The 25,076-nt window shown below is 45.1% G+C and overlaps 2 protein-coding genes across 3 annotated transcripts; one reads left to right on the top strand and one right to left on the bottom strand.

Annotated features, from left to right (window-relative positions):
* Positions 1-196: 196 nt before the first annotated feature.
* Positions 197-11,096, bottom strand: EME2 (essential meiotic structure-specific endonuclease subunit 2). 2 transcript variants are annotated; one of them, XM_035130712.2, is made up of 8 exons: positions 9,616-11,096; positions 9,144-9,280; positions 8,179-8,271; positions 6,112-6,236; positions 4,886-4,997; positions 3,285-3,400; positions 2,226-2,415; positions 197-905 (listed from the first exon to the last, which is right to left on the bottom strand). In XM_035130712.2, exons 1-8 carry the CDS (start codon positions 10,091-10,093, stop codon positions 735-737), a joined length of 1,422 nt encoding a protein of 473 aa, XP_034986603.1. In that variant the 5' UTR covers positions 10,094-11,096; the 3' UTR covers positions 197-734. The 2 variants fall into 2 exon arrangements, with proteins under 2 accessions (XP_034986603.1, XP_060138864.1); XM_060282881.1 differs by lacking the exon at positions 8,179-8,271.
* A 229-nt stretch (positions 11,097-11,325) lies between these two features.
* On the top strand, positions 11,326-17,344 carry MRPS34 (mitochondrial ribosomal protein S34). The gene is made up of 4 exons (XM_035130711.2): positions 11,326-11,438; positions 12,596-12,919; positions 13,780-13,822; positions 16,922-17,344. Exons 2-4 carry the CDS (start codon positions 12,602-12,604, stop codon positions 17,203-17,205), a joined length of 645 nt encoding a protein of 214 aa, XP_034986602.2. The 5' UTR covers positions 11,326-11,438; positions 12,596-12,601; the 3' UTR covers positions 17,206-17,344.
* The last annotated feature ends 7,732 nt before the right edge of the window (positions 17,345-25,076 follow it).

Below are 25,076 nucleotides of genomic sequence, written 5' to 3' on the forward strand. Positions count from 1 at the left end.
GTCTCAGGGCAAGTTACATAAATTACCGCAATTTAAAATAAAGGATTAATTAAAACTGCAAAAACTAAATCACACGAGCAGCAAAATAACAGGAGGGTAAACATATACTCACCCAAGTGTTGTAAGTAGAGGAATGTCTTGACAACATGATGGTGTCATGAGTCCTTGAGCATATTGCACAACCTGGGGACAATAACACAACACACTTCCATACCCCACTGCCCCTCTATCACCACAAGGTAGTGGGACTTCTGACACTGCCATTCCTATGTATCTTTAACATTTGGGCCAGTTGAGATATCAACTGCTTTATATTTCAAAAGGTAGGGGAACTAAAAGGGCTTTACCAGGTGCTTAAATGAGACTCTTTGGTCCCAATTTGTGGCATGCTCTCATAATCACTAAGGCGGCATTTTCACTGGTAACTTGATAAAACAGATAGTGGAGAAACTCAGATAAGGGCCTCTTGCAGGCCTGCGTAGACACAGGTGATCCTTTGGGTAACTTGGTCCAAGTGGGGCTAACACTACAGATTTGTATGAAGATAAAATCTACTGCAAGGCAATCTTCAATGAATGAGAATTTCAAGGGCAGGTGGAATAATTCAAGAGACTTGATAGTATTTGTGCACAAGACATTTACTGCTTTCTAGAGGTCCATTCTGCAATAATCAGCAATACAGAAACCGGTGCAGTGATTAGAAAACATGAGATTTTGGCCTTTGACTATCTCACCTAGGCACTTAGGTCTAAAACAAGCTCTGGATTGGTAGATATCATGAAGAGGTAGACCCGACGAGACAAGTCTGGGCCAATCCGCCGCTCCCTCTCATTTTCTTCACTTCTGACCAGAATGTCACTTAGGAGGAGCCGTTTTTCTTTGTCTGTGCCACACTCTCTGTAGGCCTTAAAAAAAGGGGGAAATAAATTGGCTACAAACCCTGATGATTTCCTCATTAGATTCTTATCAGGAAGAGCTGGGATAGTAATAATAATTTTATTATTTATACCCTGCCCATCTGGCTGGGTTTCCCCAATCACACTGGGCAGCTTACAGCATTTATAAAACATAGTAAAACATGAAACATAAAAAACTTTCTGCTACAGGTCTGCCTTCAGATGTCTTCTAAAAGTTACGTATCTCCTTGACATCTGAAGGGAGGGCATTCCACAGGGAGGGTGCCGCTACCAAGAAGGCCTGCTTGATTTCCTGTAACTTTGTTTTTCACCGTGAGGGAACCACCAGAAGACCCTTGGAGGACCTCAGTGTCTGGGCTGAACAATGTGGGGGTGGAGACACTCCTTGAGGTACACTGGGCTGAGGCCGTTTAGGCTCAGTCGGTAGAGCACGAGACTCTTTAATCTCAGGGTTGTGGGTTCAAGCACCACGTGGCTTGAGTCTTGAATTTTTGGTGCTTGAATGTCCACTGAAGCTTTGCAATGTAGGAAAATGGGAGTAAACCAGAAGATGACTGTCTCCAGGGGACCCTAAGGGAGTCCCCCCATAAATAATAATAATAATAATAATAATATCATCTCTACAACTGAGCACCCCCAAAGGGCACCAAATGCCAACTGACCATTGGGAATAAAAAAGCCCAGCCACATTTTGTTGTGGGTCATGTTGAGGCCCATTCAATTTATTATAATAATTTATTATTTATACCCCGCCCATCTGTCTGGGTTTCCCCAGCCACTCTGGGCGGCTTCCAACAGAAATATTAAAATACACTAATTTCTTAAAGATTAAAAGCTTCCCTAAACAGGGCTGCCTTCAGATGTCCTCTAAAAGTCTGGTAGTTATTTTTCTTTTTGACATCTGGTGGGAGGGCGTTCCACAGGGCGGGTGCCACTACCAAGAAGGCCCTCTGCCTGGTTCCCTGTAACTTGGCTTCTCGCAGCGAGGAAACCGCCAGAAGGCCCTTGGCAGTGGACCTCAGTGTCCGGGCAGAGTGATGGAGGTGGAGACGCTCCTTCAGGTATACTGGACCGAGGCCATTTAGGGCTTTAAAGGTCAGCACCAACACTTTGAATTGTGCTCGGAAACATACTGGAAATTTACTTCTTTGGAGCACCAGGGGAGAAAGCCTTGGGCCTCTTCCCTGCAACAGCCCTCTAGATATTTTGAGGAGGGCTTGATTTGTCTACCTGCTTTATGGCAGGTTTGCCTTCCTCTCTGGAGGCCTGCTGATTAGCCAACGACAGCAATCAAAGATGTGAACTGACCTCTAGCAGCAGCTGTGGTGAAGGGTACGTTTTGGTAATGGCTGCTGCCATGGCAGGGCTGGTTCGGTTAAGCTGCTGGATTTGCCTCAGCCAGGCCTGTCGGAGTCCTGTCCCATCTTTCTGCACACGCACTCCACTGGCCCACCCACCATCAGCGCAGAAGGAGAAAGGCTGGTTTCCCTGTTGTTTCCTGTGGGAAGAGGCACGGGGACAGGCTGCTTGAGACAAGATGTCTTTAAAAACCGAATAAAGCCCTCAGAATGTTCTAAGTGTTGCTCACTTACAAACCTCTAACTACAGTGGTGCCTCGCTTAACGAATGCCCTGCTTAACTAAATTTCCGCTTAACGAAAGCTTTTTTCTAGTGGAGGTTGCCTCGCTAGACGAATTCGTTTTACGAAAATTCGTCTAGCGAATCGTGGTTTCCCATAGGAATGCATTGAAATTCAATGTGTTCCTATGGGCAAAAAAAAATTCAAAAAAATTCAATGCATTCCTATGGGATTCGCTAGACGAATTTTTCGTTATAAGAAAAGACCCATGGGACGAATTAAATTTGTCTAGTGAGGCACCACTGTAATTAGATAAACATGCAAGCATCTTCTTATGCATAAACAATATGCATTTCTGGAGAAAATCAAGTATCTTAGGAGGGACATCCCTCTGTGTGCACGTGAGAGAGATAACAGATGTCTCTTCTAAAACGCAGTCCTATTGTTTTTGAATCAAAAATCAACTCCCCCAATTAATCAGGAAGCAGTAGCAAAGAAAGTGTTCCTTTTTTCACCTGGTTGCCTCAGAAGAGTCGAGATGCCAAGGTATGGATTGTCTTCTTGCGAGTGGTATCGTATTAATAACATGCCTCAGGTACATGTCTCTATCAGTTTTTCTTTCTTCAATAAAGAATTGGGAGGCTTCCTTTTCGCTCACGCTACTTGTGCACACATTAGAGGCATTCCGGCTTTATAAAACACCCTTCAGGCACCTGCAGCTAAGGGGGTGGGGATGGGGAAGAGCTTTGAAGAGAAACGAGGCTGCAAAGATGGCAAAAGGCACTCACTTATATGGGCGCTGCGCAATAGCTTTGGTCATTGCAGAAATGTGCTGGGCAAACTCCTGCCATGTCTCCAGGAATGAGACACCGGTGTTACTCCAGAGTTGTAGCACCACCAGAGCCTGCAGGAGCAACAGGCAGACAGAATAAATAGGGATCATCTATGAACGCACACCTACATCCAACAGTTATGCTTAAGGCCACTGAAGTCCATGGACTTAAAGCATGTCCTAACTCTTGTGTTGGACTTGGGGCATAGCAAGGTTATCAGGCCAGCCTTGTCGGTACTTGGCACTTTCAGGCAGCAAGCAAGGCCCCAGCACTCTTAAGAGGACTTACAGAATGCTGATACCCACCTGTCTTTGGTTCTCCCTGCCTTCCAATAGGATTCAGCTCTAGTGGCCAAATTTCACCTAGCAATGACTTTTGTTTTGCCCTCATTGCATCAGTCCAGGGCATTGGGTATGGGGGGTAGCAGCCAATAGTGGGAGGCACTATGTTTCGATAGTGGCTGCCATTTTGTTTTTCCCACGGTGCTCTAGTCTAGACTAATAATAATAATAATAATAATAATAATAATAATATATTATTATTATTATTATTATTATTATTTATACCCACCCATCTGGCTGGGCCTCCCCAGCCACTCTGGGCAGCTTCCAACAGAAGTATTAAAATATAATAATTTATTAAACATTAAAAGCTTCCCTAAACAGGGCTGCCTTCATATGTCCTCTAAAAGTCTGGTAGTTGTTTTTCTGTTTGACATCTGGTGGGAGGGCATTCCATAGGGCGGGTGCCACTACTGAGAAGGCCCTCTGCCTGGTTCCCTGTAACCTGGCTTCTAGCAGCGAGGGAACCGCCAGAAGGCCCTCGGCACTGGACCTCAATGTCCGGGCAGAACGATGGAGGTGGAGACGCTCCTTCAGGTATAATGCAACATCTGGAGGATTGTGGGGAAACAAAATAGTGGGCTAATGAGGCTGCTTTCCAGAGGAGCTCTGCCACTCCTTAGAAAAAGGAAGGAAGGAGGGAAGGAGGGAAGGAGGGAAGGAGGGAAGGAGGGAAGGAGGGAAGGAGGGAAGGAGGGAAGGAAGGAAGGAAGGAAGGAAGGAAGGAAGGTCTCACCCCTCTGCTACACTACATGGTTAAGTCTCCATCTGTGAACCTTAAGAGGGGGCCTTTGGTTACTGGCAAACCAGGACATAAAGGCAATGGCATTCCTCCATTTGCTCTCCACATATGGTAGCCACAAGAGTACCATCTCTATGCATCATTTAGCTATCAAGGCTGCTGAACTATTGACAGAACTCTCCTTGAAGAATAAATCAATCCTTTTTTATTTCTAGAATAACTGGTGTAAGGAAACCTTGCTCACTCATGTGGCTCAGCATCCTGTTCTCACAATGGCCAGCCAGATGCCTATATGGGAAGCCTGTAAGCAGGACCTGAGTAAAGAGCACTCCCCACTGGTGACTCCCAGCAACTGCAATTCAGAGATGCATTCCCTCTGATAGTGGAAGCAGAACTGGCCACTGGTAGCCTTGTCCCTCTTGTTCAAAAGCTCCTCCCCTTACAACTGACTCACTCCTGGTAATTGTATTCACCTCCTGTATTTGATGCTCTGTCATCAACAGTTCTGGGCCAGGCTGGAATCCTGGTGCCTCTTCCTGCCCAGGATTCAGTGCTTCCTGCTGGCGTCCACGATGCTGGTTATACCTAAGCAGTTCAGATGAGAACAACAGATTGCTAATTTTCAAGCTCTTGTGAGTGACACAATTTATATATCACTTATCGAAACGTGTTTGACGTCAGGCTGTACTTTTACAACATAAACTTGGATCTGTTGTTGACATGACCTTCATTTGTCAAAAACCAGGTACCTTGTAGGAACCCCGCACCAAGAAATTTGGAGACGCAATGGCTCTGCAAAATGTTTTTGCATAGTAATAATAATTTATTATTTATACCCTGCCCATCTGGCTGGGTTTCCCCAGCCTTTGCAGTTTAAAAGGACAGCTGTCACACACTGCCCCCATGAAGAAAATGACTGTATAGAGGCTTGCACCGATTATGTGATTTTACGGCATGCACGTATCTGAAATGGCTTATATTTGCACTTTCACACAGTGCGTAACTAAACCATAAAACTCACTCCCATAAGAGGTAGTAATGGCCACAAAGTTGGATGGTTTTAAAAGAGGATTAGACAATTTCATGGGAGATATGGTTATCAACAGCTGCTAACCCTGATGTTCTACCTCTGCTGTTGGGAGGCAGTATGCCTCTGAACAGGCCTGTGAAGAGCTTGTCTGAGGCCAATGGTGGGAGTCTTCAAACAAAAAAGCAGCCAGCCCCTGGCAGGGGGCCCCTGACTAATTAAACCGTCCGAGGCCCGGGACAAGTGTACCCAGCTCCTCCCCACCCACCCTCCCCACCTCTGCATGGGCCTGCCCCTGAGTACCAGTTTCGGGGAATCACAATTGAGGAGAACGGCATTTGGGCTTCCCTTAGGCAACTGGCTGGCCATTGTGAGACCACAATTCTGCGGTCCAGAAGGGCTCTTCTGATGTTCTTATGAGTCATCTCTATTCTCCCTGTAAAGTGCACTCAATAAAGCAGATCAAAATTGCTTTATAACGTCTAAGTTCTCTTTATCTTTCTTTCTGTACATTGGCTTTACCACCAGGAGGGAATCCAGTATTGTCATGAAGCAACACAGAGGTGGTGGGGATTAAACACGAGGCCTTCTGCATCTACCACTGAGCTACTTGCCATGTGGAAGACAGGTCACTTCTCACTCCTAACTTAGCTGCCCTCCCAATACATGTACCATTGGTAGGCATCTAGTCCAATGACTGCCATGCTGCAGGAGATTGTAGAGTAATCTTTCGGGCTGCTAAAGGGCAACATTCGGGTGAGATCAGGCACATCCTGCTGCTTGCCACGGCTCATGCTCTGAAATAAAAGAAGACAGTGTCGCAGACATACACACACAAGAAGCCTTTCCATAAGAACTTAAAAACAGTTTTGGGTCCAGCTAGGGAGGAGCTCAGCTAGTCCAGTCCCCCAGCACGTGTAGAGTAATTTGTGTTAATTTTCTTAATTTAGATGTGGGTGTGTGCCGAGACAGTATATGCAGAGTTTGAGTTGCACAGCATTACAGTCCCTGTCACTCCCATGGCATCTCACTGGGGGGTGCCAATGGTGTGAGCATGTTGTGACATTGCATGCATGTCAGTAAAGCTATGGTGACACCCAGGCTGGGTGACTGCAATTGGCTCTACATGGAGTTGCTTTTGAAAATGGTGTGGAAGCTCCAGCTAGTGCAACATTCATGTTCTCGTACCCTGCCACAATCCCACTCTTAGAGAAATAAAGGAAACGGCCTTATACAGCCAGGCCCTTTGCCCATTTCAATACCATCTACATCAACAGGCAGCAGCTATCCAGAGTTTCAGGCAGGGGCTTCTCCCATGTCAACTGAGACAGCAATGATTGAACCTGGAATCTTTTGCATGCATGCAAAGCATGTGCTGTACAGATGAGCAGATGAACTACGGCCCTTCCTGGAAGTTGCCTTATACTGAGTCAAGCCATTGCTCCATCTAGTTCACTGCCTGGCAACAATTCTCCAGGGTTTCAGGCAGGGGCCTCTGCCAGCCCTTTACCATATTCAAAGAGATATGGGAACGCACTGCAAGTCCTTTTGTTCAGCGTTGTTGGCAGCCAGCCACTTCCCTTTTCAGGTGCTTTTCTGAAGGGAGGGTTTTCTCTTTTTGAAGAGAGAGATGAAAGATGTGTGTGTGTGTGTGAAAAAGAGGGGGCAAGAGCAGGAGAGACAGGGTGAAGGGGGGTGTATGTGTGGCCTGTGTGTGAGAGAGGGAGCAATGTGCTTGGGCAGAGAGAGGATGTGAGTGAGAGGAGGCATGTGCGGTGTGTGAGATGCACATGTGTCTGGTCTGTATGCATGCATGTGATGAGTTCATCCCAGATAGACCATAGCCACTTTGTATATTTCCCCAATAATCAGGAATGCTGTTATCATTGTGCGGGGGCCAAAATCAGTCCACAATCAGGATGAGGAGGATTTATGTGTCTTCCTTTGGGAGGCATAGGGTTGGGGGGATGACAACAGTGAGTGCACTCTCTCTAATCCTGTGTTATGCCACATCCCTATGCCAGCCATAGTTCTGTACACGGGCAGGTGGTTTTTCAGGTAACCTGCTCCTGAATTCTTTATATGTTAGCAAGACTTTGAACATGGTCCAGTAGCTGATTAGCAGCCAGTTGTGATCTCTTACAACTTTGTTCTATGCAATAATCCCTGTTCTTCCCTGCTCACCTTTGGCCTCAATGCTTCCAGCACTCATCTCCTCTTGAATACTGCTTGCTGCAACCTAACTCTCTTAGTGCTGCCTCTCACTTACTTAGCTCTTCAACACCTGTGTAATAAGACAAAACTTCTAAAGCATACTCACATTTTTAGTAGGGGGTTCCCCACTTGCACTTTAATGGATTATGGATTTTTATCACATCCTCAGCACAGTGATGTGTAGAGACAAACACATTCCAGTAAGAAGCTATGCCTAAGCCTTCAATCCTAAACAGATTTACTAAGGTGTAAGTCCCACCGATAACAGTAGGGCTGTAACTGTTACACTTGACTGTAGCAGTCAATTGTTCAAATGAAACACCTGAATTCAGAAAAGTCCCCCCCCCACAATTCCAGACCCAGAAGTTGTCCTTAAATAAGCTTAGGGCACCTTTACAACATACTTCTGCCACCCCCAGAACTATTCCTCAATGCAATCTATGGCGTTTGCTAAGCGTGGCCATAGGACAGTGCTATCCAGGTGGCATATTTAAACAGCAGATACAGGAGACGCTATTACCATACCTGCATTAAAGAGTAGAGGCGTCTGAGAAAATCCCAAGGCTCCAGTAAGAGCAATATCTCCCTTTCCTCTTCAGCCTTTTCCTGGGGGCCATCCTACAGAATCAAGTCAACCATTTGTCAGTACAGACAAAAGGAAGGCTCTTTCCCCACAGAGCATAATTAAGCTATGTGGAATTGACTGCCACAATATGTATGCAAGCAACTTCTCTGGCTTGAAACGAGGATGGGAAGCCTGAGGTCCTCCAGATGTTGCTGGAATACAACTCTCATCATCCCTGAGCATTGTCATACTGGCTGGGGCTGGTGGGAGTTTGAGCCCAACAACACTGGGAGTTCTACGAGTTCCCCATCCCTGCTTTACAAAGAGATTAGCCAAATTCATGGACACATATTAATGACTGCTGCATCTAAATGGAACCCCCAGACTGAAGGCATGTTACTGAAAAATATTTACTAGGAGAAGATTATTAGCTTCACACATCACTTGCTAACTTACAGAATCATTCCAGAAGGAAATAAATCCTTTAGAACTACTACTACTCCATCTAGCTCCCTGAAAGTCTTAACCAGGCATCCCGAAACTCCGCCCTCCAGATGTTTTGGACTACAATTCCCATCTTCCCCAACCGCTGGTCCTGTTAGCTAGGGATAATGGGAGTTGTAGGCCAAAACATCTGGAGGGCCGCAGTTTGGGGATGCCTGGTCTTAACAAACCTGGTTTGATACAGGCCATGCTCAGTACTAGTCCTATTTTGCAGTGGGATCCATTTTAAAGTTGCTTCTATGTGTGGCATACATATAAATACAATATCAGCTCAAGTTCTACTTTTAAGTTGCTTGTTTTTCTGCCTGCTTACAAGCACTATTAACAGCAGATGAGCAGAATAAGGAAATGAGTTAAGTAGAAGACATTCCACATTTCATCTGTGCCTTGCCTAGCTAACAGCTGAGTTTTGAATACTCACCATGCAAGACATATTATTGGAAAGATCTCTCTTCCAGGTTACGCTGTGTGGAACTGCCTGAGGTTCAATGTGGTATTTACACTCCAAAGAATCTAAAGCTCCCAGCAAAGCATCTGAACCAGGATCCTCTAGAAGACCTGATGGGCAAGGATCATACAAATGGCCTGATTCACATCTCAGTATTATACAGTACTGTATAATAGTATTATACAGTTCAATGGGTCAATGTCCCAAACACTCTCCTCTAGACCTCAACATACCTAGTGCCGAAAGAGTGAAAAATTCCACTTTCTCTGTGAACCACCAGTGACACTGCTGCAATGGATAGAAGCAGCTACAACAAAACCCAGTATTGAGCTGCAGGCAAGAGGCCCCCTATCCCCAGATCAACATCTACTGGTAGATTTGCAATAAACAGGCAGAGGGATCAATTACCAATTGTTTAAAAACAGCACCAAAATAAAATCCTTACCTGGGTCCACACATACAGTCATGTACTTCATACACTGATCAGGCCGTAAAGATTTCAAGGCAGCTGCGGCTTCTTTTTGTCTCTCTTTTTCTAGTGCACACTGCTTTTTCTTCCTCATTTTCTCTTCTTTCTGCAGTCTCCTTTCAAGCTTTCTTTCTATCACTTTGGTCTGCACTGCTCTTGGTCCTTTAGGAGGCTGGTTTTTCTTCTTTTTCTCTGGACTGGGGGAGCAAGATGCTACTTGGGGCACTAATGTAAGCAAAGGCAACTCTTTGGGTTCACCTGGAACTATGCATGTTTCCAACTTTTCTTTGTCCGGGTGGCCCCAAACACCAGCTGCCACATGGCTCACAACAGCTCCAGAGTCCTGCAATTCGATGTCACTGCCTCCTTCAGAATCAGAGATCTCCCAAGTAATGGCTCTTTTGACAAGCTGGCTGGTTCTGTCAAGAACGTCAAGCATTTTACCTTCCTCCATGGTTTAATTTATCCCCATACACTGCCTCTTAAGAAAGTTTGTTCAGGAATGCCGAAACATTTGCAGAGTCCCAGGCAGATTTTCAACATATCCAAAGATATTTTAAAGAACCTCAGACAAGAAATTCCCATGAGGATGCCACAGGTTCAAAGCTCACCTTATCATCATTAGAAGCATATCAGAGTTTTAAGAATAATCAGACTGAAACTGCCATTACCAAGTCAACAACTTTTCAAGTAGTTTAATATAGGCACACATATAAATATAAAAACCTCACAACCACATGAAAAGCAAGAGATTCCTAGGAGGCTGTACAATTTTCAGTACCAGAGTTAACTAGGAGAACCCACAACCTTGTCTAGAAGTGGAAAGACCATACTTAGAAGACGAAAACAATCCTGGCCCTCCTCCAATTCCAAGGCAGCAGACTACAGTAATTCCCCTCTTTCCCTACCCAACTGCTGAGATTGTATAATAGTCAAACCTTTTCTCTCTTTTTTAAGACTCTGCTGCTTCGCAGTTCTAAGGACATATTTGTTATGCGATATAACTGAAGCACCCTCCCCCCACCGCGAATCCCGCGTTTAGTCTACCTTCCCTCAGTAACCCAACCTCAACAAAGAAAAAACCTATTATTTGGTCGGTTGAGCAATAGAGAGTAGCTCCAAGGGATCACCAAACTCAGAATTGGGGAGTTAAACCCCAAGAGCTCCACAACATCCCTCCCGCAAACCTAACAACCACAACAGCACCAAGGGAGGTACAACTCTGCACCTCTTTCATTAGCAAAACAAGCTACGGCAGCGAAGCTTCTCTGCGGTGCAGCCTTTTAAACGGTTCCTGCGGGAAAAGGTTGTTGCGTGGGGGGAGTTCCGCTCGATGCTTTTCTTTCACCCCTAAAAAATAAATAAATTCCACCAAGCCGGGAAGGGACAAGTTCCAGAAGACTGGGTTGCGGCGGAAGATGTAAGGAAGTACTCTGAAAGAATTGGCCTCCACACGGACTTAAAATAAAATACGAGTCCACCAAGAATAGAGTGGAAGTGTTGCCTACCGGATGATTTATTGGGAAGGACTGCCCTTGCTCAGAGCGCCTGTAAAGTTCAATGAGGAAGAAAGCGGAAATGTTCCCTACCGGACGATTTACAAAACAGACCGCGCTTCCTAGAGCGTCTACGGTCTGTAACCAACCTCTGTGCGTTCAATCATAGAGTTAGTAAGTATTACGGGTTCACTCACACACACACACAAAAAGAGCGGAAATGTTGCGCACCGGATGATTTAGCGAGTTGGATCGCCTACGTTAGAGCGGTTGGATCAAGCAATTGGTGTTAAGTGGTGAAAGGTAAGGTGGCTGGATAAGGGAGGAATGATTGTGGGGTGGAAATTCCACTTTTTGTTTGTTTTATTAGTTAATGGCTGGGAGGGCATTCGCATCATGGTGTCCTAGGTCCTAGTCTGAAACTCTAACCACTATGCAACGCTGCCTCTGCTCCCAACCCCCGCATGGTTCGGATGCACGACATGTAGCCACCAAAAGCAGACCCTCCAAGTGTCCCTATTTTCCAGGGACGTCCCTGATTTAGAGACGCCTTCCCGGTTTCTGATCTGATCCCAGAATGTCCCGCTTTTCCTTAGGATGTCCCTATTTTCAGTGGAGAAATGTTGGAGGGTATGCAGTTATCCATCTGTCTCAGTGCAATCCTGTATAGGGAAGTTTAATGTTTTATTATATATTTATATATGTTGGAAGCTGCCCAGAGTAGCTGGGGCAACCCAGTAAGCTGTATGGGGTATAAACAGTAAAATTATCATTATGGAATGGGACGTCCCTATTTTCATCGGAGAAATGTTGGAGGGTATGCAGAAGCCAGGCATTCAGTATTGTTGTTCCAATTCTGTTGAACCCTGCTGAACTGCAAGGACTTTTCTACTTTAGCAGGCACGTTAAGGTAGTTTTCTAAGATGAGTTTTTAATTATTTTTTGCTGTGTGAAACATTTTATTTATTCACTTATTACATTTGTATACCACCTTTCCCTCCAAGGTGATGTACCTGGTTCTCTTCCTCCCTATTTTATCCTCACTACAACCCTTTGAGGTAGTTTAGGCTGAGAGACAGTAATAGGCCCAAGATCACCCAGTGAGTTTCATGACTGAGTGGGCATTCAAATCCCTCACTATTAACACCCAGAAGGCATTTAACAGTTTCTGGCTACCTTGAAATTATAGGTTGTGACAGTATGTGACTTGTTTTAAACATGTTTATTAGATGTGTTAAATGCTTTTAGATGCTTCCAAGTCATTTTTAAAATGCATTCTTTCGTTTTAATGGTATTGTTTTTTTATTGCTTTGTTGTTTGCCACCCTGGGCTTCTCTGGAAGGAAGGGTGGTATGGAAATATAATAAATAATTATCTAGTGAGCTGAGTGGAGATTTCAGCCTGTGTCTCCCTGATTCTAGTCCCAACATACTAACCTCACCTATGTTTTCATTTCTCAGACAGCCATGGCTCGCAAGAAAGTCCACCGCCCGATCGCAGCAATGGCCAAGAAGGTCCGCGAGTACTTGGCCCTGAAGAATAAGCCTCGAGACTCTGAGCGCTATGCGGTGGACTACGAGACAATGACCCGTGTTTACACAGGCAAGCTGCTGCCCGTCCTGGCCTGGGAGGATGTGAGGAACGAGAACCGTCTCTTCACCCTACTCAGCCGGCTGCGCCTCTTTGGCATCGGGCGGATGGTCACACGCAAATCCTGGTTATGGCAGTATGACGAACCTTGTTATTGGGTTATCACCAAAGTGAAGGTGGATTACACAGCCGAGGTGGGTGTTTTTTTTTTTACCGCAAGGGAGTGTGTAAGGATTGGGTCCCCCGTGATAACTGTCCCTTTCAGAGAGTGCAAATTTAGCAATTAGAGTGGATTAATGAGAACATGGTCAACGGGCCATCCAATTCAGTATCCTGTTTGCACAGTGGCCGAGCAGATGGCTATGGGAAGACTTCAAGCTGGGCATGAGCTCAGCAGCACTCTGCCCACCTGCGATTCCTAGAAACTGCTATTCAGAGGTACAATGCCTCTGACTGTGGAGGCAGAGCATAGTCAATGTGGCTAGTAGCCAATCTTCAAGAAAGAAGATTCCACCTAAACATTAGGAAGAACTTCCTGACAGTAAGAGCTGTCCGGCAGTGGAATTTGCTACCAAGGAGTGTGGTGGAGTCTCCTTCTTTGGAGGTCTTTAAGCAGAGGCTTGACAGGCATATGTCAAGAATGCTTTGATGGTGTTTCCTGCTCGGCAGGGGGTTGGACTGGATGGCCCTTGTGGTCTCTTCCAACTCTACAATTCTATGATTCATTGATGGCTTTATCCTCCATGAATTTAAAGCCATTTGAAGTGCTCTGTTGTCTTAGGTATCCAATTCAGGCAATAGAAAGGGGATGGGGAACTGCACTGAAAAGTGGGGGTTGGATAAATTATTTGCAGGAAGATGTATAAACACCCTGTAAGCAAATTGGGGTGAATGCTCATCGTCGTATAAACCATCTCACAAACAATTCGGAACGAATGCTCCATAAAAACAGAACATCATGCTCTTCTTCCCAGAGGAGTCCAGGGTGTCATGTACATGTAAGCATATGTACTTATACATGTGTAAAATACAAAATACAAATTCTCTGTTACAGAATATGGACCATGGAAAAGCCTGGGGGTACTTGACGTTCCGAGGTAAGAGAAGAGCTGCTTTGAGAGGGAGGATGATTTACTTGCTTATTTATTTATTACATGTCTATCCCACCTTTCTTCAAAGGAGAACCAGGTGGCACACACTCTTCTCCCCCTCTCCATTTTATCCTCACAACTACCCCGTGAAGTAAATTAGACAGAGAGAGTGACTGGTCCAAGGTCATTCAGCGAGCTTCGTGGCTGTGTGGGGATTCAAACCCAGGTCTCCCACGTCCTAGTCTGGTACTCTAACCACTGCACCATGCTGGGTCTCCAGCTCATGGCAAAGTCCACAGGAGTGAATGGGAATACAATGGAACCTTGGCTCTCGAACGCCTTGGTACTTGAACATTTCGGCTCCCAAAAGCCCGGAAGTAAGTGTTCCAGGTTTTGAACATTTTTCGGAAGCCAAACGTCCGATGCGACTGTCGACTATTGTTTCCGGTGTGCCTGCGCCAATCGGAAGCTGCACCTTGGTTGTCAAACATTTTGGAAGGCAACCTAGTATTTGGTGTCATATATCCTAGCTGGAGCTGTGCCATAAATGTCTGTAGACCAGCCTACCCTTATACTCACTGTACCTTTTAATTGTAGGCTACTGAAATACGGAATCGAGCAGTTAAAGATCTCCATTGCTCTCTCCTGCCTTCTTTACTTGAGTGTTTGTTTCACCAAATACACTTTCCTTTCTTCCCACCCCCTTGTAAATATATATATATATCTTATTAACTCTACAAGGGAAAGTGAGGAGAAGGTGGGAGATTAGAGTGATTTCTCTTAACTAAAGTTAGAAATTTCCAGTGCATCCACTTGCCCATTGGGAATTAGAGGCCCCTTCTGCACTACACATTTAAAGCAGTGTCACACCACTTTCAACAGTCAAAGAATCCCGGGAACAGCATTTAGTTCAAGGTGCTGAGACTTGTTGGGAAAACCCTGTTCCCATCTCATAGCTACAATGGCCAGAGGGCTTTAATAATTAATCCCTTTTCTCCAGTGTTAAGAAACTGAGATATGAAAGCTAGGAGCTAAATGGCACCTTAAACCTAGGTCATGGGCGTCCTAACAGAATGTCTAGGTGCACTTTTTAAAATACCGTATACAAAGCTGAAAATGAATGAACTGCAGCTAAAATCTTATGGTCATTTTTCACATGGTCTAGTCCTCATCTGGAGACTGCAGAAAACAAAGCTGTGCTTCCCCTGTGCACCCCCCTAAATATTCTTATGAATATTACGCTGAATAAAACGCTGCCTTTCTGTAAGGCCAGCTGAGAGGCAGAATCGATCAGCTTACCTGACGCTGCAGTGATTTCTTGGAAGTCGAGCAGGCAGGAATTTCTCCTCCCACACCCTCAGCGCCAGCAGTGGTAGTTTTAATCTGAAATCTTAGGCGCAGTACTGCACCCAGAGCTCAGAAATTGCTTGCGCTAATGAAATTCCCAGTTGCAATATGCGCCTAGAACAATGGGAGTTTCGAACGCTGCTTTTTCCAAGGAGTTTGGGTACCCCCAAACTCGGCCCGCCAGATGTTTTGGGACTACAACTCCCATCATCCCTAGCTAACAGGACCAGTGGTCAGGGATGATGGGAGTTGTAGTCCCAAAACATCTGGAGGGCCGAGTTTGGGGATGCCTGTCCTAACAACTCTCAGCACCATTAGCAAACTATGCTCAGGTTTCTTTGGCGAAAGCCATGACTGTTTAAAGTTGTATGATATTGCTTTAAATGCACAGTGCAAATGGGGCCTTATTCAAGAAACCCAATGGGCTCTGAGATTAACAGACATTGCCTTAGGCCAGTGGTGAAGAATCTTTGGCCATGGGCCTAATTAGTTTCTGATTTGGCCTCCAACACTTGCTTCCTCAAGCACTGTGCCCTACCCCATATATCAGGCTTCCTCAACCTCGGCCCTCCAGATGTTTTTGGCTTACAACTCCCATGATCCCTAGCTAGCAGGACCAGGGGTCAGGGATGATGGGAATTGTAGTCTCAAAACATCTGGAGGGCCGAGTTTGAGGAAGCCTGCCATGCATGGTGTAAATTTTGATCTCAGGTGTGGGCCCCGGTGAAGACATGGCTGCAAGAGAACAATTGACAGTTGCATTCTAAGGCTCCTAATCAGAGCTTCCAGGAGAAGTTTATCCCTGCCAACAGCAGGACTTGGGAGTTGTGATGACATCAGATGACAAGTGGGTGGCTCTGCCCACCATCAAAGTAGACAGGCTGGGGAACTTGGAGTCCAGCTCTCCATCCAGATCTTTCCCCCCACACCTGCCTTAGGCCATGCAGGGTCAAATATATATTTGTGTTCATGAGGGCTAGAAGCCTCCCTTTGTTTAAAACAGAAAAGAAATAGACATTGAAATTCCGGGACAAGTTCCACGTTCTGTATTTAGCTTGTGCTCCTACAGAATTGTTGTACTGTATAAGCTAGGGGTGTAATGTAGGCTTACCTGGGAGTAGGGCCCATTGAACTCAGTGGAACTTATTTTTGAGTTGGCATCCCTAGGCCTGCACTGAAACTCTTGGGCATTCTTTTGCTACTTGATGGCTGGAGAAGTTGTTACTAGGTGGCAGCTCAATTTTGACCCTACTTACGTAGGTCGCGGGTGGCGTTGTGGGTTAAACCACAGAGCCTAGGGTTTGCCGATCAGAAGGTCGGCGGTTCGAATCCCTGCGATGGGGTGAGCTCCTGTTGCTCGGTCCCAGCTCCGCCTCCTGCCAACCTAGCAGTTTGAAAGCATGTCAAACTGCAAGTAGATAAATAGGTACCGCTACAGCAGGAAGGTAAACGTTGTTTCCATGTGCTGCTCTGGTTCGCCAGAAGTGGCTTTGTCATGCTGGCCACATGACCTGGAAGCTGTATGCCGGCTCCCTTGGCCAATAAAGCGAGATGAGCGCCGCAACTCCAGAGTCGGTCATGACTGGACCTTATGGTCAGGGGTCCCTTTACCTTTTACCTGGGTCATTTATGGATGAAGGATGCCCTGCAGGTCACTGCCACCTAGGTGTGTGTGTGTGTGTGTGAAATGTAGGGATGTGAACATTTCCCATGTGCGATTTGTCCATAGCTCTCTTCACCGTGTCAATTTCTCTTTAGGCAAAACAGAAAGCGAAGTGAAAGAAATCGACAAGGCCATGTATCACGACTGGCGCATGGTACCAAGGCACGAGGAGGAGGCCTTTAAGATTTTCACGCCTGTGGAGGAGGAAACGGTTCGCTACGTCCCCTACCCACCGCTGCTGCGGGCCATGCACCTCGCTCAGCAACATCAGGATAACCTGAGCACCGAAGAGCCCGTACTGGACCTAGAGCGGCCCCTTTTCTTCCCAAGAGAGTACTTTGCAGGTCCTAAGGAACAAGCCGAAGGAACGCCAGTGTGAAGACCTTACAGAGCATTGTTGGCTTTTACTAATTCTTCATATTTATTTTTTATTTTTCATTAAAAAATTACGTTTGGAGGACATTCTTTTAATAAAAGAATGTACTGTATTGCAATAAATGTCGGAGTTCAGAATCTTTCATGGGTGTGATTAATCCTTTAACGATCTCATTTTGACTCTCTTTTTGCGCTGTCAGCGTTGGCAGCTTGATGAAATATGGGCCACCACCCCTGCTCTTACGCCCAGATGCCTAGATCAGTGTTTCTCAACCTTTTTGGGGCCACGGCACACTTGTTCCGTGAAAAAAATCACGTGGCACACCACCATTAAAAAAGTTAAAAAAATTAACTCTGTGCCGCCCTATATTGACTATAATTATGACTGTAAGTCTTAGAAACACTTGCCAATTGGTGTGTTGGTTGCAATCTCCTGTAATAAGGCTTCACAAGCCGCTGATTTCTCTGCCAGCACGTGCTCCTCGCCGAAGAGGCCGCTCACTCCCTGACAGAGTGACAGTTTGGATGCTGGCTGGACAAAAGAGGCTCTTCTCTTTGCACCTATGGAGTCCCTGTGCGATTTTTATGCGTTACAAAATGCATCGTTTCATTTCCACGTGGCTCCGCTCCTCCTGTCGAACCCGGCTGGGCCGTCCTGAGGTTGCGGTGCATGTTGGGATACTGGGGATTCTGCTGCTTTTTCCTCTCTGGGGGGGTCTGGGCTGAGGTTGCGGCTGCAGAGATGGTGAGTAGGGGAGGGGGAGCGCTCGGCAGCTTTCGATTGGGTGCGGAAGACCATAGACAACTAAGTCAAAGGGACGCTCGAGGAGGAACCATAGAGATAAAAGAGAGAGCGGAGAGTGGTGGTGGTGCGGGCGGGGCAGGCAGGCGGGTTATGACAGGAATCGCTGCCATCTCAAACGCAGCCATGCTGAGAAGGTTCTCCGCACATAGGTACGGTAGTTCTGCAAATCGCCCTTCTCGTCGCCGCACGTCGCGGCACACCAGCCAACGTCTCGCGGCACAGTAGTGTGCCGCGGAACAGCGGTTGAGAAAAGCTGGCCTAGATTGAAATAAAGCCTGTGGATTTCAATGGATCCTACTTCTAGGCATGCATTGTTCTAATTATAACTAAATTACAAGGCACATACGGGTAATTTTGTTTCCTGCATCTCAGTGATCGGTAGTGTTGCAGGTGTTAACCAATTTTAAAATGAAAAATTCTGCTTTTAATGTGTGGCTTTTTGGAGGCGGGAGGGTGAGTTATTATTATTATTTGGTTGCATCCTTCAAATAATAAAATTATTTCTGGCTGCTTCACCGGATCTGCTTGAGAAAATTGATCGAGAAATGATGGTCTTTAGACAACATGCTTTACAACGGTAACCTTGTCCAGCTGACATTTTACCACCTTCTCTGCAAGAATTTCATGGAGTACTTTGTCAAAAGCCTTACTGAAATCAAGATACAATACATCCACCCTGATCCACCAGGCTTGTACCTAATTCTGGAGAACAACCGTAAGAGAAATAGGTAAAATAACCCAACAAACATTAGAACTTACCCCAGAACTGGCCCTGCTAAACATCTTCCAGGACAATAATGCCCACCTACATCACAAAGAACTCATAACCCACTTACTCTCAGCTACCAGAGACACCATAACCAGACACTGGAAAGACCTGGCAGGAGTAAACATGGATCAGTGGTACCAGACGGTATGGGAAACAGCCCTACTAGAAAAATTAACCAATAAGTTGAAATTGACACGGGGTCAAATAGAAGAAGACGGCTTCACCCCAGTATGGCTCCCCTTTATCACATACACAGCGCAACAAGACAACGACAGAAATCCACCAACAGCATACAAATCAATATGGCTAACCTGACCCAGAACACCCGCCCACCCTACTCACATAAAACAGACCACCACAGCCAACCACAAAAGAAAACTATATCCTAGGCCAACCCCAACAACTCTCACCATCAAAGGAAAACAAATGCACAACAAAGAACCTGCACAACCGATGCTGACAACCCCCCCAACACACTTTAAGTAAACTAGAAACATTGTCACACCACCCCCACCCCCTCCCCTTATCTACCGCTCTCCCCCTTTTCCTCCCCAATGTCTCAACAATTGAAACTGATCTGTAAAAAAGCTATGAGAGACATTGCCCAAGTCTTTGTAAACTGAGAAAACCTTTAATAAAAATTTACAAAAAAGAAAGAAAGAAAGAAAGAAAGAAAGAAAGAAAGAAAGAAAGAAAGAAAGAAAGAAAGAAAGAAAGAAATTAGGTTCACCTGGCATGACTTGCTTTTGATAAACCCATGCTGGGTCTTAGTAATCGCAGCACCCTTTTCTAAATGCTCATCAGGCCCAATGTTTAATTATCTGTTCTAGGACCTTTCCTCATATTGATATCAAGCTCATCAATCTGTAGTTACCCCCCCCCTTTGAAGTTGAGGACAAGGTTTGCCCCCGGCCAGTCCACAAGAACCTCACCTTGCTTCCAAGAATTCAATTGTAGACAGGCTCTGAGATTACACCTGCAAGTTTCTTTAGGACCCTTGGGTGCAGCTCATCAGACCCTGGAGAGTTGAATCAGTGTTCCCTTACCACCTCTTTTCCTATCTTGGGCTGCAGCTCCCTCCCTGCATCATTTATTCTGTCATCACCAGGTTCGGCACTCCTTTCCTTTTGGGTGAAGGCACAGGCAAAGTAGGTGTCGAGCAGTTCTGCAGTCTCCCCGTCATCCAATAGCATTTTCCCATCTTCTCTTGGCCTTTCTCTCTGGGCCCAATCTTAAATTAAGTCCTCTGCAATTCTTCAGTATATTTGTAATTCTTTAAATTTAAATAGTCATGAAACTTCAGTATTTTAGTGCATTCCCCCCCCCCAATAATCACATTTTTGTATGCATTTTTGACTAATGTACACATTTTGCAAGCAATTTCTCCTGATACAGTGCATGCTATTTTCACTAATATCATTATTTCTATGCACCCTTCCCCCCCCTTTTGTTAACATTAGCTGGTTGGCAAACTGTATAGCAAAATTTGGATATGTGCTAATTACGAAGGATGCCCCCCCCCCTGTGTTTTGGTTCTCATATTGTTTTGGAAAGCGCAACTTTGATTGATTCGGGTTTAAATGCAAACAGAATCAAATTTATATACTCTATCTCAGGCATCCCCAAACTCGGCCCTCCAGATGTTTTGGGACTACAGTTCCCATCATCCCTGACCACTGGCCCTGTTAGCTAGGGATGATGGGAGTTGTAGTCCCAAAACAACTGGAGGGCCGAGTTTGGGGGTGCCTGCTCTATCTCTGTTTGTGACCTTCCAGCTGTTGCTTGGACTCTATTTCCCATCAGGCAGTTGTTGGAATGCTGGTAGTTTTAATCCACCAACATCTGGAGAGCCACAGGTTCCCCATGCCTGGTGCAATTTATGCTGAGATTTCCATACAGTTTTTCTTCTCGTCTGAGAAAGAGTAGTTGTACAAATATCTCTCAAAAGCACAAAACGGCAAGTTCTTTTTTTTTTTTTTTTAGTCTTCCAAGCTATTAATCATTCTGAAGTGGGGGAGGGATCTAAGCATGAAAGCAAGAGTGAAAGTCAATGACTTCCTCATCTGTGTAATGACCACAGTCTTCCCAAAGAACTGATAACGATTTTTCTTATATCATGCAATTAACCTTTCGTTACTGAGTAGTTAACAGCAGCTGGGAGATTCCCTCAGGGGGAAAGAGCATTACTTTAGTCAAGCTTTGCAGAGCTTATTTCATGTCCACTTAAAATCAGGCTAGGCATTCCTCTTCTTTTCCTATCCACATCCAGGGACAATGCGGTGTTCAGCATGTGGATATTCTAGTGCAGGCACCCCCAAACTCGGGCCTCCAGATGTTTTGGGACTACAACTCCCATCATCCCTAGCTAACAGGACCAGTGGTCAGGGATGATGGGAGTTGTAGTCCCAAAACATCGGGAGGGCCGAGTTTGGGGATGCCTGTTCTAGTGGGATGAAGAAGGTGAGAAGCTATTCAACAGGTTAATGACAGTGTTCTTGGTATTATTGGGTGGAGTTGATTCTGCCACGGCGATGAAGAAGCACTGTTTGGAAAATGTGAGCTGCTCCATCTATAGAGGCCAATGCCAGAAGGACACCAGGATTAGTCTGCTGCAACAAAAATCACAAAGAAATGACGAGGATTATAAATGATGGAGATTATAAATGAAATTATTGGTAGCAATATAATCTTAACACCCAGTGTGCTTTACTGGGATGTCTGAAAGGGGAAGTTTTGGAACTTGCAGCAGCTGTGATTGCTGCGACCAGACTAATCAAAGGAAAGAATTGGAAATCAGATAAATCAGTTGTCATCTGCAGGGGTAGTCATCATATTTATTGAAATATGGAGTCTTTTTTTCTTAATTGTTGGAAGGGAAAATACCAAGACATTGGGACCTGGGAAGCTGTATTATACTGAGTCAAACCATTGGGTCAATCTAGTGTGATATTGTCTGGCAGCAGTTTAACCTTATTTTCACTCCTGTCATTTATGCTTAAATTATAATAATAGTTTTGTACTTTGCATTTTTTTAAAAGCCAGTCTTGTATATATATTGGGGGTGGGGTATGGTTCATGGAGTAAAAGCTTGCTTTAGACACATGATGTGTTCACCTTCAGCTGGCAAGTTATATACAGTGGGGGAAAATATGAAAAATGGGGCCACTCTCCCTATTAAACTTCTGGTTTTTTCCATCCAGATGTTTTTGGACTACAACTCCCATCATCCCTAGCTAGCAGGACCAGTGGTTAGGGATGATGCGAATTGTAGTCCAAAAGCAGCTGGAGACCCAAGTTTGAGAAACCCTGCAATAAAGTATATTGGGAAAGGGTGTGGTTGGCAGGTGGGGACCCTGAACAGGAGCCCTCCATTTTGTTGTAGGTCCTACTTGTGTTATCAAAGAGCCTTTCATGCCTGTTTGCTGTTTCTTTTGCGTTGTTCCAAATTTTCTCGTTAGCCTTTGCCGTCTAAATCCCTACTCAGATCACACCTAGCAACAGAATCCTGCAGAGGGCGCTGTAGTCTGTGCGCATAAACATCTCACAAGGAATCCCAGTGTATCTCCTGTTCTCACCCCCCTCCCGCAGCAGCGTCATCTCTGCAGCAATTCCCAAAAACTTTACAGGGGAAACACCAAAATACAGCAGGGGATCTGTTTCTGCAGATTCAGCTGGTCACCCCCAAATCCCAACGCTACCCTCTCGACACAAGGACAGGAGGGCATTGTCAAAACAAAAGCAACTACTCTGCGTCTGATTCCTGCATGGAAAAAGTAGAATTTAGCAGGAAATGCTTCCCACAGAAAAGTGGTGAATGGAGGTCCATAGGCAGAAATCCCCCTTCCCTTGCCACCAGGGGTTTGGACTGGGCTTGGCTGGGAGCTGACCTTTGAGAAACAAAACCAAGGAGTCATGGTAATGCTGCCCTGTTCCTTCATAGTGCCTTGCTGCATTGCAACAGAGCATTCTAACTCCGACATGGATGGGAGGAAAAGCTCCTGCCTGAAACCCTGGAACGCTGCTGCCAGTCAATGCAGACGGTGCTGAATAGCTCAGTTGGTTAGAGTGTGGTGCTGATAACACCAAGGACCCAGGTTCGATCCCTATATGGGACAGCTGCACAAGGGGGTTGGACGAGATGACCCTGATGTAGAAAAATAACTAAAGGAGCTGAGAATCAAGACCAAATAAAGATGACCTAACAATCTGCGGGAGGCAGTGGAAGTCAGGAGTGTCTGGTGTGCTCTGGTCCATGGGGTTGCGAAGAGACAGACATGACTAAACAACAACAAAGAACCAAGACCAAATAAAGATGACCTAAGAGATATATGAACCTTTTTCTCAATTTTGCCTTATGGTCTGCTCTCCTTTTACTGTAATTCGTTTCTTCCGTTATTCCCCTCCTTCGAATCCCTTCTTTCCTTTCTGTCAAATAATAAAGCATTTTTCTTTCTTCCTTGCACTACCCATTACCCTATTTCCCGAATTTACTCTGTCTCTATATTTATAATTGTATCCAAGTTTTTTCTTGTTATTGTATCCAAGTATTTTCCTGTAATTGTATCTAGGTGGTATTATTATTTTGCAATTGTGTCTTTACAACTTGTAAATGTGAATCCCTAAGGTGACCCTTATGCAATTGTTATGTTTGGTGTCTTTGCAATGGAATTGACCCCTTTGTATCCTTGTGCCTTATCAGTGTTTGTTCAGCTTCTCAATGATTGTAACTACTTTCAGGAAAATAAGAACTGGAACCCACGTACAGTATTCAAATTGCATCACTTTATTGTAACCATGAAAGTATACTGTAAATGTTTTTAGCCTCAACCTAATCACTTCCACTCAGCTCCCCTTCCTTCTTCTGTAAAGTTCCAGAGGACCAGATACATTTCCTTTGATCCTACTGGGAGAGGAATTCAGCTGCTAGATAAAACTCTCAACCCTATTGTTATTCTAGAAAACCGGATTACCATATCGTGTGCCATATCCCCCTGGATTTCTAGGTATTACCTTATGTAGATAGGATTTGCACCCCACCTTGTAGTACTGTATCTTGCACCTGAACGTCCTTTCTGCACCCTGCTCCCATGTATCTCTCCCTTACCTTGTAAATTGACAAACCTGTGACAAATAAGACCACCCACAATTGCGACTATATATAAATTTCTGGCCTTACCTTTGGGTGGAGTTCCTTATGCAATGATTCTTCAACATCAACTTCATTGGACTGGTCATGTTGTAGGGATGCCTGATTATCTTCTTCCAAAGCAACTACTCTATTCTGAACTTAAAAATGGAAAGCGTAATGCTGGTGGTCAACAAAAGAGGTTCAAAGACTGTCTCAAGGCAAATCTTAAAAAATGTAGTATAAACACCAACAATTGGTAAACACTTGCCTGTGAGTGCTCCAATTGGAGAAGAGCCTTTACCAAAGGTGTCACAGGCTTTGAAGATGCTTGAACTCAGGATGCAAGGGAGAAATGTGCTAAGAGGTAGGCATGCTTGGCAAATCCACACCGTGATCAACTCCCACCAAGAAACCAATGTCCCCACTGTGTAAGGACGTGTGGATCCAGAATTGGCCTCCACAGTCACTCATGGACTCACTGTTAAGACTGTGTTTATGGAAGACAATCTTACTCAGCTACGAGTGATCGCCAAAGAAGAAGACCTTTTGTCACCTTTGCATAGGGAACCTGGTTGCAGCCAAATAAAGGATCTTTGCTTTTAAAAAGCCGCTTGCTTCTTTCTCTCCTTGGTTGGACATCACCCGACTTCTCCGGCTCTAGCGGACTCCGTTGGGGCCCTGAACCAAATTCTCTGTGTTTTACATCAACCCTCATGCTCTAACTCTACAATTCTATGATTCGTAGGTCTGTTCTACCCTGTTTTTGCATAAATCTGCATTATATGGAGACCATTTTTATGTTGCCCTTTTGCACAAGCCACAGGGTGGGTTCTAAAAAGGCAAGCAGATAGAAATGCACAAATCCATAAAAACAACAAATTACTGAATTACAGTTACCAACAGCAGCAGCAACCAGGTTTTTCCTCTGCCTAGTGCCCACCAAAAAAGATGTGTCCTAATTGGAGTAAGAACTCCAATTGTTCACAACAGAACAATGTCTAGTAAACAAATCCGAACGTGCACAAAATCAACTCTCTCTGATCACAGCTATCCACCCATCTCTAAACAGTAATAGTAAGAATAAGGGCTGCTGTGCTCATATATAAACATGTACACTTGCATTTAAATGCATATATTCTGAATGCATTTCTTCATTTCACATTTTTAATTGTA

This window comes from Zootoca vivipara, chromosome 14 (genome assembly GCF_963506605.1).
Source record: "Zootoca vivipara chromosome 14, rZooViv1.1, whole genome shotgun sequence".
NCBI lineage: Eukaryota > Metazoa > Chordata > Lepidosauria > Squamata > Lacertidae > Zootoca > Zootoca vivipara.